At 43.5% G+C, this 12,428-nt stretch overlaps 2 protein-coding genes across 4 annotated transcripts; both read right to left on the minus strand.

Annotated features, from left to right (window-relative positions):
- Positions 1-267: 267 nt before the first annotated feature.
- Positions 268-5,980, minus strand: LOC124658011. Its single transcript, XM_047196462.1, has 4 exons — positions 5,940-5,980; positions 1,064-1,915; positions 828-965; positions 268-732 (listed from the first exon to the last, which is right to left on the minus strand). The coding sequence occupies exons 2-4, from the start codon at positions 1,886-1,888 to the stop codon at positions 349-351; spliced, it is 1,347 nt and encodes a 448-aa protein (XP_047052418.1). The 5' UTR covers positions 1,889-1,915; positions 5,940-5,980; the 3' UTR covers positions 268-348.
- Positions 5,981-7,157: 1,177 nt separating this feature from the next.
- Positions 7,158-10,367, minus strand: LOC124653751. Of its 3 annotated transcripts, none has more exons than XM_047192811.1 (5): positions 10,225-10,367; positions 9,014-9,149; positions 8,483-8,631; positions 7,817-7,953; positions 7,158-7,507 (listed from the first exon to the last, which is right to left on the minus strand). In XM_047192811.1, the coding sequence occupies exons 1-5, from the start codon at positions 10,349-10,351 to the stop codon at positions 7,340-7,342; spliced, it is 717 nt and encodes a 238-aa protein (XP_047048767.1). In that variant the 5' UTR covers positions 10,352-10,367; the 3' UTR covers positions 7,158-7,339. The 3 variants fall into 3 exon arrangements, with proteins under 3 accessions (XP_047048767.1, XP_047048769.1, XP_047048768.1); XM_047192813.1 differs by having other exon boundaries at positions 9,014-9,302; positions 10,225-10,362; XM_047192812.1 differs by having other exon boundaries at positions 9,014-9,247; positions 10,225-10,360.
- Between the last annotated feature and the right edge of the window lie 2,061 nt (positions 10,368-12,428).

Raw genomic sequence — 12,428 nt, forward strand, 5'->3', positions numbered from 1 at the left:
TCCTTAAAAAAAACTGATACATCGGAGTCCCTATGAGTTTGGCATGTATGAGGTAGGACTGCCGACGAGTTTCTCTCAGTCACTCTTAGTTCTAATTAACGAAGACCGGTGGATTACAGGACCTCGATAATCAGCAATTATGAGTTATGGTTACTTAATGAAACAACAAAAAAGATCCGAATACCACTTAATCGTTTCCATCTAGGATAACATAAAAATAGCGCAAGCAATGAGAAATTACAACTCCATACATGCAGCTGGCTTAAAAGATTATTTATTCTTGCCTGGCAAGTTCAAATGCATCTTTGCCCGTGGCTCCACGAGCTGGAGCCAGGCCACGAGCAGGCACTAAATTTCAAGAGGATTGCATCGGCTGCAAGGTTCCACAACTTTCAACTCGACAGAAGGGGGAACTTTCCCCACAATGTATTTTTCCACTACTAAGAGCGCTTTACGGGCTTCCATGATCATAAGCCTACTCATCGAGAGGCATTTACCTTTTTTTCTGGTTGAACACAAAATTTGACCATTGTAAAAGGTGCTCAGTGTAAGGCACTCAAGTGACTTTGCATTTTCAAGAATATGGCATGTCAGCTCAACTATGCTCCTTGCAGAACAGAATCCAATGATCTGCACATCCTTTATGTTCCCATGCAAGTGTCCTGGTATCTTCCTTAGATCATGATAAGAATCTCCTAAAACCGATTCTTGCTCCACACGATCCGGCTCTACCTGCATCGGATATATGTCAATGTCAATAATAACAGTGAAAAGACAAGGCGAACAAATGCATTCTCCACCACAGATATCTGATGAACATGACTTACAGACAATACGAAAGTCTCCAAGGAAGGACAAGCGTCAAGCAAAGAAATCAGAGAAAAATAATCATAGTCTGGGGAAAAAAACCCAACGCACAGTAGCTGGAGGTGGAGGAATTTGTCTGGTATCAGTGGTGCTTTCCTCTGCATAGAAACGCTTCAGATTAATTATTCAAGGAAGATGCAGGTCTCTACTGTTTTCTGAATAATTAAGTTAATTAATCTGAAGTTTAAGAGTATACCACATAACGTGAATATATGTCAAGAGCTTCAAGATTTGCCAGCATGGGCAGAAGATTTTCACTAGCATAATGAACAAAGTCCCAACCTGAAGTATGAATTTTGAAGTCTCGCAATGAATCACCGAGTGATAGTCTTACCTGGTGACCCATATATCTAAAACTGTAGAGATTAGGAGCTTTGCTCTCTATCACTTCCAGATTTTTGCAACCATTGATAATTAGGTGGCTAAGCCGCTGCAGCAGGCTAGGTATCTCCAGGAGAAATAACTCATGGCAATACATGAGTGTCAGTGTCTCCAAAGCAACTGAACTGGAGAAAAGGTACCCTAACTCATCCCCCGTAATACGTATGTCACAAAAGTCCAGACTTGTCAAGCTTCTTAAGCAGCCAAGTCCAGCCGTGGGACGTAAGACACAATTACTGAGATGAAGATGCCGAATCGACTTGCCATTCCCATCAAGTAAAAGTGAGCTCGGGAAGTCGTACACAGCTGCATCATGTGAGTGCATCCCCAGCCATAGGTCAAGCTCTTCAATCCCTGGTTTAACAGCGATATGAAGCCATCGGTCGAGATCACAGAAGGTGCTGAACATGGGAAAATCATTTATTTGAAGCTTGAGCGCTTTCACACCAATGCCCGAGTGCTTTCTCAGAATGCGGTCAGTTTTCCTTGCAAGAGCACTCGATATTTTATATGACCTTCCGTATTTTCCGCCTTTCAAACCCAGAGTTTTCCTAGTTATGGTGAGATTGGGATAACATCTCCAAGAACGCCGAAATGAATGAGACACGCAGGCAACACGTGCAGCATCTCGTAGTCGCATTCGAGAATGGATATGATGCCATATGTCCTGCATGCATAAGCATTGGAGAAAAGTTCAGCATTTCAATTGTGAAGGCGAAATGTTGCTTCAATCTGGGAAAAGGGATAAAATATGACCATGTCGAGTAACGCAGACAATAGGGTTATTATATCTGAACATGAAAACGTCCACGAGAACATGCAAAAGAATACAGCAGCTATCGAACCTATACATTGTAAGATACATGGCAGGAAATCGGTAACCAAGGTACATCGATAATAGGTTGGAAAGCGCAGGTAGAGTTTCACCATACACATGCCTTTCAATCTTCTATTTTTTAATGGAATTAGGCAGTATTATCACAAAACTAGAGCATAGTCCCAACTGTGAAGCCAACGAAAGCATTCAGAGGTAGCACTCATACTGTCATACATTTTTCCCCCCCTTGTGGAACCTAAGAGCCTACTTGATTTTTCTATACCAAAAATTGGAGCAAACAAAATATTGGTCACTACACTAAGACAGACACCGGATACTGACCACAATAGCAGGGGAAGATGTACAAGCCACTACTAAGGGAATCTTTACTATTAAATGGGAGTTGGTCGTTTGACACTCAACGCACTTTGGTGGTCGTCATTAAAACAATCCGAACCATCCAATGTAACCTCGTGTCTCCGCTCAATATCTGACCATTGATTGATTTCCGTGTGAGCCACTTCCTCTTACATCATCGGGCTAATTAAGGTACGGTATGATTATTTCCAAAAACAAAGGTGATTCTATACCAAGAGGTTGGCTTTGCTCCTTTTTGTTCGCTGTGCATCATCAACGTTGATTAAGGTTTTCCTTGCATGGTGGTGGCATAAATCCCGGACCGAAAACAGCAACAAATCGTCTGTGATTCGCGTGGCATAATCATGACTTGTTTTAGGGAAGAAATCAGGTGTGCTTTATTTCGCCTCTCCTCTTCCTTGGATCATCGTCGCCGCTCGGACGTCACCCAACCCACCCGTGATGTGCCCCCGGCAGCAGCCACCCGTCTCTGTACCGGATCCATCTTCCAATGATGCGAAAAGCTGACGCTTTGACGGTGCCGACCTAGGATGCATCGCATTGCCGGTGACCGTCGTATTTGGTCTGCCAGAGGAGCTGTACGCGGTGCTTCCGGCGGATCCGTGGCACAGAAGATCACCTCCAATGCACAGGCGTCCCGCATCCGGCGGTTTGAGGCTTAGGCCGCGGGGATGCACGCTCAGCTCAGAGCTCACCCTGCATGACGCCGCCCCGCCACCCAGGACATCCGCGAACGCGTCAGCAGTTCGAATACGCGCTCGCGCTCACCACCGACCGCCCTCAGCCGCGCCAGTGAATAGAAGGTAACTTCTTTGCTGCAGATTGTTATGCCAAGCCGGCCTTTATTAGGTGCGAATAGTCAGTTTGATGTTTCTCTGTCTTTCTCATGCGGATATGTGCAGGAGACTCTGCTGAAACAGAATGTTGCCGGACACCATCAAGAAGCTGAACAGAGACGTTGCTAAGGCAAATTGCCATATTTTTGCATCGCATTCTGGAAGCATAATTAAAGAGATAAGTTTCTTCTTTTCCCATGTCAAAATCTTAATTTATCGATGCACCACTTACTGAATATTCTTCAGGTTACCTATGCGGTGTTCTTCAGTCAGTTTTTATCCTTGATCATTGTTGAAAGCATAAGTCGTGATCCATCTAAGTTCATGTCTGGGATTGCAAATTATATGCAAGTGAACCAACTCATTGGTACGTGGAAGAAGTTAGAATGTGTCTGCCAGTACTGGAGCCCTATAAAGTTACTATTTTAGACCGTAAAAAACATTAAAGATTTTGGTCGATCTTTCTCAAGGCAGTCCCCGACATCTACAACAATAGAAACCCGCATCGCATGTCGTATCTCTTTATTTCTTGTTTCTCAATTTGGAGTTCACAAAAACTCGCAATTAAAATCTCTATTTGGTTCGATTAGAAACATACAAGAATTTCACAAGCAAGCAACAGATATCAGAGATGGAACATGATCATGTTTTGATTCACATTTTTTCTTCTCATGTCTTATGCTTCAGTAAAAATAACTTTAGAATGCTAGCTCACGGGAAAAACATTGTTTTCTAAATAGTACAACTTCAAATTAACATAAATGCAAAAAAATGAGATGAACATCTTGTATAAAAAAAATTCTTGTATCTTCAATGAAGCAATATTGTCTGTACAGTTATATTTTAGTAGTACAACTTCACTTATGCTGCAATATTAAGCTGTGAGCCGCTAGAAAGTTTGGCATATTTTTCAATATATGAGCGATGAGTCCACCAAATCCGTTTTACCTCCATTTGCGGTTTGATCTCTACTAAGCAAGTAAGCATCTATGGATCTGTTATGAACAAGAAAACGAACATCAAAGATGTTCATCCTTTTTGACCTGGGCTACGGCGGGCTTACGCCATCCTGAACTCATATATCATCAAAACAAGGGTTTACATGGGATCATTACAAGGTAGGAGAAGAGAGAGAGGGGGGTGAATATATACTTTTTCCATTTAGTTAGTTTTTATTGAATCATATTGCACTCAAATATTTAGTTTGAATGACACAACTGAACACTATGTGAGTTAATTTTTCTTGACATTGTGGCCAATCATATTATCTTTCAAGGAAAAGTGTGAACTCTTTATCTCAATTTCCATCATTGTTTTATAGAAGGATGCATAATTTTTTTATCAGAAGTGTAGAGAGCTCTCATGTCCTCTTTATCTTGAAACAAGGTGTCATGCCTTCTCTCTGCTAGCTATCTCTTGTTTTGTGTGTGGATCCCCCTACACTCCTGATGTTCAGTATTATGAGCTTACCAGGCATGTCTGTATACCACTTTGTTGAGTGTGAGCCTTTGTCATGATCCTTACTTGTTGTCCTTAACCCGTTCAAATAAATGATCGTTTTTTTTGGTTAAGTAAAGTCATGATGAAATTTAATCAGTTATTGATGAAGCTTTGGCACTATTATCATCCCTATGATACTTCAAGACTTCAGATTTTTCATACTAGATTGGGGTAGCAAATTAGCAAAGTTCTTGATTGAAAAGCTTGCAGTATAGATTCTTAATTCCCTTCATGCAGAGTTTGTGACAGGTTTTATCTATGAACGGGCTATTGCATTAATGAAGTAACATACAAAATCCAGGTCTCAAAGGTTATTACAGTTACTATTATTGAATTAAATGAAGGAATATAGTAAGTAGAAGTGTAGGCATTCCGGTGCATCAAGCTCCCGCTTTGCGCGGGTCGGGGAAGGGTTTGAACAAATTGGATCATTGTACGATAAGTAGGAGTGTAGAAGGGTGTGAAATCTGAATCAATTTCTAAAGCCTTCACCTATTTTGTTGTTTTTACCTGGTGGGTATAGTGAGTATTCTTTTTTTTTGTCAACAAAGATACGTACCCATGGTCAGAATTTATATATATGCAATTAGCTTTTATTTTCATACAAATTTAGAGTTGCGTGCATATTTCATTTTTTTGGTTGATTTGTTATTCAGAGTTAATCTAAACTTACTCTGAAGAATAGAATGTGTATCCCACTTTTTAGTTCTTCTGCGAGTTAGATACAACAATTACCAGTCATGGATAAGTTGATCGGTAGCATTCAATGGATGCCAACATAGAGTGATAAATGTATGTTAGCAAGGAGGAGGCATCCGACCCGATCAAGTTCAACGGTGGTATGTGGCCGTCTTAACGCCAATGTTATTACCACGTCTGATGGCCGCAAAAAAGAAATCTGTTTTTTGTGTGTAGTGTTTAGCATGTATCCTAATTTGGGTGGGTGACTCGAATTGTTATAGTACTAATAATTGTTGGAGTAAATATTAAGGATCCGTAGCAACGCACGGGCATTCAACTAGTAGTTATAGGAAGTCAGTTCTTTATCAAAACATAGTTTTATTCTGCAAGCATTTGATCCGCCAATTTGAGCAGCTAACAGTCAACGTGATTTTTTAATTGCAACAAAAATTGTCCGTCATCAGCATTTAATTGCAAACCTCTGGTAGGCTTGGTCCTGAATATGTCAATTTTGTATCACTCGGAGTATAGTCGCCTTGGGGGCAGGGTGATTCCTTCCTTTTAGCAGCTGAAGTCACCAATCCATCTGCAGTACATGATGCATTGGTTATAAGAACAAAGGAATTGATGATAGAAAACAACAAGTAGGGCACAGGCACAAACAAAATTTCTTCACAAAAAGATAAGCTGTAAAAAGATCAGTTTTTATCTCACTACAAGAAACATGTAAAGATCAACCCTGGAGTTCTGCTCATAAGACCATGAACAGGTTACATGTTCATCTAAAAAATAAAAATAAAAATAGCCTGTTGCTAGTTCTAGGTCGGCCAAGAGTTAAATTAGTTTTAGGTCGACTCTACGGTCCTTCGATTTGTATTGTGATTTTTGCACATGAAAATTGCACATGTTGATCTATAAGTTACACGGCCTAGAAGGTGTCGAATTGCACACCCATATGCAACTGGGGAAAAAGTGTCGAATTGCACGCCCATATGCAATTCAACACCTTTTTTCCCAGTTGCATATAAGTTACACAAGAAATTAAATGGCGTCATCTTACGAAGAGTTAAATACTATTGTAGATTAACCGAGAAGTTGCCACAATACAGGTTACAGATCGATGGCCAAAGGCAGAGGTCGTATATGTCAGGACATGCACACACAACATAGGCAGAGAAGAATAAACAGAGCGGCCGAGGGAGCTAAGAAGTGATGGCTTACTACGGCCTTGAATTGGCCGGTGACGACGCCGATCCCGCCGCATGGACATGAGATGTTTCAGTGCCAGCAGCCCCATGATGCGACGATACTAGGGGTGCGAACTGCTCTATCTATTTTCTGGGAGCAAGCCGAGCTAAATCTGAATTCCAGTTGAACCAACAACGCAAGGCAGGAGGGGATCGCGTCGGCCTTGAAGCGGAGGAGAACTCCGTATTTTTTTGTTTTGTTGGGGAAACTCCCGCTCCCGCACGCGCAACTGTCTCAAACTCCTCCGTTTCCAAAAACAAAACAAACAAAAACTGTCTCAGACTAATCAGCTGCCTCCACTTCCTATTCACTGATTCGTCGCCATCAAGCTGTATACTTGTATTGTTTTTTTTCCGGGTACTGTATACTTGTATTGATGACAATTCAAACCATCAAACTACCCCCCTGCCGGGTATGAAGTTTAAAGTGAACTGAAGCAACTGGACAAATTTACAAGAACACCCCTTTTTTCTTGCAATCGAACAATAGTTTGATTTTCTTGTAGCTAACTGCTAAATACATACAAGTCCTCCATTGGAATTGGCTCTCGGCATCCATCTTTTCACCATGGGAAGTATAGCAACTACATCTAAAACAGCGTCCAGGGCACAAGAAAAACAACAGACGTATGCTAATGACCAAGCCATAAAGAAGGTACTGGCTGAAACCTAGACTTGGCACTCGCTAGCGCGTCATGGTAATCTGCCCTGCTAAAACAGTCACGGAAGTCGGTGAACAGCTTGTCGAACACCCTCCACAGTACTTTATACGACCTCGAATATGGAAATGGGAGGAAAAACTGCAAATAAAATATGAAACACCGATATCAGCAAGTACTCTACTGTGCATATCAAGAAAAGTAAATTTGAAGTAATCTATATTTACCAAGATTTAGCATTATACTGGTACCAAAATAAAAGCATCACCGTGCATCAGAGTATCATTGATCAAAATGAAACCATATAATTTAATCTACTAAGCATATTTGGAATTTTCGAGTATTACTTGCATTATAAGAAATTGATGTGTATCCTAATGGCACGTGAAAAGGTATGATACTTTTTTCTCTGCTCTGGCAATACAAAATATATTCAGATGCAGTTCTTACATCTCCTTCTTGTGCAAGGTGTCTTAACAACATGAAAGTTTGCTGGTTTTCTTCCAAATTGTCAATGACTGCAATCCATATATTTGAAGCAAGTTCATGGGCCTTTTCTCCTGTCCTACCACAAGCAATGAACTGATCTGTGCAGAAAATGAGAAGGCAGTACTAATTCAGTGTGAACATGGACGTCTGTATGAGAAATCAGCACGCAGAGCAATACATGAATCTTATAGTATATAAAAAGATGAATATTTTAGTCCTACAGAAGACCAATACATAGTTTTCCAAGCTTTCAATTGGATGCAGACAAGAATTTGAAGTGAAGTTTCTTTTCTACCCATAAGAGAACTGATAATCCTAAAATACACAGTTGCTAACGAGTTGGTAATTAGCTTGTCAGCAGATTTATCTGAGAATCTGCCTAGATCTTCTTCTACTGGAGCAAAGAAGTACTGAAGAAGAGCACATATCAACCGTATAGAACCTAAAAGCCATGCAATTGGATCATTACTTCTCAGTCTCCATCCTAAATTATCCAGTACTCCTTTATAAAGCGAAATATGTACTAGTAGGACACTTCTATTTAGTTTTCTCTTTGAAAATTGATAGTGATCATGATCATCCAACACTAAAATATACCAACATTGACATTTCAAATATACAACTCACCAATGATGGTGCCATGAAGTATGCTGGATGGAGGAATGACAAGGCTCTCAAGCTGTTCTTTTAAATATAGAAATGTGTGACCAACAAGCTCATCAATCTCGCCACCAGACGGTACAAGGTTCTCGCTGACATATAGTGCTTGGAATCTCCTGTAAATGGTTCAATCATGATTTTAAATTTGATTTTGAAATGCTAGATGATACAAAAGAGAGATACACCTGCATGGCTTTATTATACTAAATATGTACAGCAGAAGCAAAAGTTATTTGTGATTCTTCACATGTAGTTCAATTCAAAGTAAAAATTCCTAAATTAAATTCAACAAGAATGTCATCTACAAGATGCAGGAATCTAAGACTATAAGGATACTGCATAGAATGCGGTAAGTGAGTCATCTGTCTTGTTTTACATTTTTTTATGTCAATCATACTGCAGATAGAGTAAGAATTGGAAGAAAAGAAAATTATGCAACAACATCATATAATAGAGGAGCAATGGAGAAGACAAAACATATCAGATTACAAAACTCACCTCCTAGCAGAACCTCTGGGAATTGGCCCAGGCCAGCGTCTACGGAAACCAGCTGATGGCCATTTCCTTGAAATAGCGGTTTGCCACAAGTATTCTCCTTGGAACATGCTTGCCCAATGCTTGCTGACACATGATACTTGAACCCACTCACAGATTGGTAACCGAGTCAGTATTTCTACAAGGAGATGTTCAGGGAGACTACCAATTGGTCCATCACTTCTGTCTGTCATAAGGCTAGCAGACAGAGAGCAAGGTTGTGCTCCTCAGTACTCATAAGCTAATAGTAGAAGTGCTGATAAATTCAATGTCACATAAATATACAAGTTATTAAACAAGAGAAGATGGAATCAGAGGAGCCGACAGACCGCAAAAAAGTTACTACCTGTGTATTCTATTGGATAGAAGAATAGAATGTTTCAGATCAGTGTCAGACAAATGAATAGGTAGCTTCTTTAACCCCCTTGCACTGAAATTCTTAGTTAAAATTGCAAACAGAAATGCCCTGTACAGTCTACTTTTCTTATCAGGAAGAAAAATAACGGTGTTTAGCTTTTCCCAAGTCCCAACCTTAAACAAAACTTAGTTTAAGAACGAAGTGTGCACTTTTGGCTCCCAAATCTACGTCAAAGTAGCCAGAAACGGGTCCCTTTGATATCACAGAACAGGGCACCCTTATCATCCTGAAACAACATGGTAAGCCTAAAGACACATGGTGGTTGTTGTGCACTGTGTGGACCGTTCCACAGAAAACCAAAATGAACACATCGGAGCTAAAAGAATCTTATTCGCTATCAAATCAATTACGAAAGAATTCACAATTGTCCGTATGATGCTGATTATACACTCATTCACCACCAGGAGAAGGCCCACACCACATGGACTAGCCAAGAAGATCATCTTGATCCTTCAATTTTTCATATGGTAAAATAAGGTAATACTCCAAATTGATCAAGAATCAGCTATCCCCATGATGAACTGGGGAGCGTGTGCCGGATGGAACCAAGAGAGCAAACGAAACATCCGACTAACTAGCAAGAACTTATCCTGCACACGGATTCCTACAAACCAAAGCAGCTCGCCTCCCATATCAAGATTCGCTCACAAATCAGCACGAAATGATGAGAGCTTCCTAGGTTCCTAACCAAAAATACATAAGCCGAAGTAACAAATCACAGGACAAAATTAACAAGAACCGTGCATCGCCCAGGTACCTGGGAGGGAGGCGTGGCTCCTTCGGAGCCCCGTCGCCCAGCCTCCGGACCCCGGTGAGGAACGGACGGAAGGAGAGAGGTCGTCGAGTCGGGTGGTGGAGGGGGAAGAAAAGAGGAGCGAAGACATGGACGGCTCAGCTTTAGCTACCTCCTCGTGTACCTTGCTGGGGACGCGTAGCGTAGCTCCACATCTCGTCACAGGCTCCCCGTGCCGTGTTCCGTGTACATTCCTGGGGGCGCGTAGCATTCTTTTGCTTTCACGGCACGAACCTTATGCGGTCCGTGGGCCACGGCCCATTCGCCGACTAACACATAATTTTATTGGCCCGTAGTAAATGGGCTCTATGTGCTTGACGCTGACCGTAGAGCCTCGCCGTTGGACAACACCGGCGCCAGCCCCCGTGCCACCATGGAGCTGCTGCTGCTCACCGCCGATACATAGCGGCCTCGATAGCATTTGGAGACCAGTAGGTAAAAATGGACTCACACCGGTCTACCTTAAATAGCGTCGGCTTTTTTAGGCCCAATAATACACCACTAATCCTGTGCCGGCCCCTACGCGAAGGCTGCGAATCGAGCGCGTTGGCGTCTCGCGATGCGAAATTTTTTTGGGCGTGCGAGCCACCTGTCAGCCACACATCTCAAAAGTATACATCTTTTCCACCAAAATCTTGTCCCCACCGCCGCTCATTTCTCCCGCCCGCCGCTCCATCTCCCATCCAGTTTCCAACCCGAAAAACCATCGCCGCCGCCATGCCACCGAAGAGAAAGGCTCCGGCGAAGGCAGTGAAGGCGCCAACGAAGCCGCGCACCGTCGCGCCGAAGGAGAAGCTGGCGAACATGTCGCAGGAGGAGTGGGTGGACGAGAAACGCCGCTGCTCCTTTGCGATGACCGACCGCGGGAGGCGCCGCCTCACAACTCTTGAAGCCGCGAAAGCGGCGTCTGCTGCGGAAGTGTGCCTCAGTTTGGGCGGCGGCCAGCCCGAAGGGAGCCAGCAGCCCGGCATCCGCAACTTCTCGAGCTCACCGTCGTCGCCGGGGTACTACGCGGAGGGGCCGTCGATCTCGCAGATGCGGGCGCGTCGCAGATGGACGTCCGCGCCCGCTAATACCCCGAGTACGCGGACAACGACATGACCTTTGACTCCAACTCGCCGTTCTCGCCGGATTCGGCACCGAGGGGCAGCGGCGCCTTTCGCTTCCCCGTCGACCTGAACAAGCACCGACGCCCACGTGACAGACGGCACCGGCCTTCCCTGCCACCTCTTCCCTGACGAGGGCAGGAGCACCCATCAGGTGTTCGGCAGCACGTCCGGTGTGTCAATGGACGAGGACGAGGTGAGTTTCCTTACTTTTAATGTGTTATGTGCATCGTAGACACCGACGCTGACTCAAAGTAGATAATTTGTTGCATAGATTGCCGCCGGGGACGAGATCCTCACCGGCTTCATACGCGGCCAAGCCTACGAACCCCCCATCGACGAGTATGAAGAAGAGGCCGAGGAGGATGAAGGTGATGAGGAGGTCCAGGAAGAGCTGATCAACGTCGACAGTGGTGTGACCACGACGAGGACGACGACGCGCACACGTTCCGGCGGCACTCATGGTCCGAGGTGGAGGTCTTTGGAGGATGAATGTCTCATCGAGGCGTGGAAGCAAGTGAGATTTTGCCCCATCATCAGCGTCAACCAAAACCGGAGGCAAGTACTACAAGCACATTCTCGATTCCTTCAACGAGAAGAAGAACTACGGTGACTACGCCACCATCAACATGATCCGGAACGAGGGCACCCTCTCCCACCGTTGGAACATCATCAAGGCGGCGTGTAGCAAGTTCCATGGCTACTATGTGACGATTAAGGGCCGGAAGGAGAACGCCAAGACGATGGTGGATTGGGTATGATCTACGCCCATTTGGTGATGTCTATTTCATAATGCATCATAGTGTATCTATTTGATGATCCATCTTGTTCTATATCTTGTTATTGCATCATGTATTGTTAGATGTTCGACGCCCTCGATATGTACAAGTACAAAAACACGGACAAAGAGTTCCCCTTCATGCATTGCTTCAACAAGCTACAAGGTTGCAAGAAATGGGACGAGCTCCGCCACACTCTAAACAAGGACGAGGTAGATGGGCCGGTCGATCCAGTCGGCGCCTCCACCGGGCGCCCCATTGGCAACAAGAAGGCGAAGATCGA

The sequence above is a fragment of the Lolium rigidum genome, chromosome 5 (assembly GCF_022539505.1).
Source record: "Lolium rigidum isolate FL_2022 chromosome 5, APGP_CSIRO_Lrig_0.1, whole genome shotgun sequence".
Lineage (NCBI taxonomy): Eukaryota > Viridiplantae > Streptophyta > Magnoliopsida > Poales > Poaceae > Lolium > Lolium rigidum.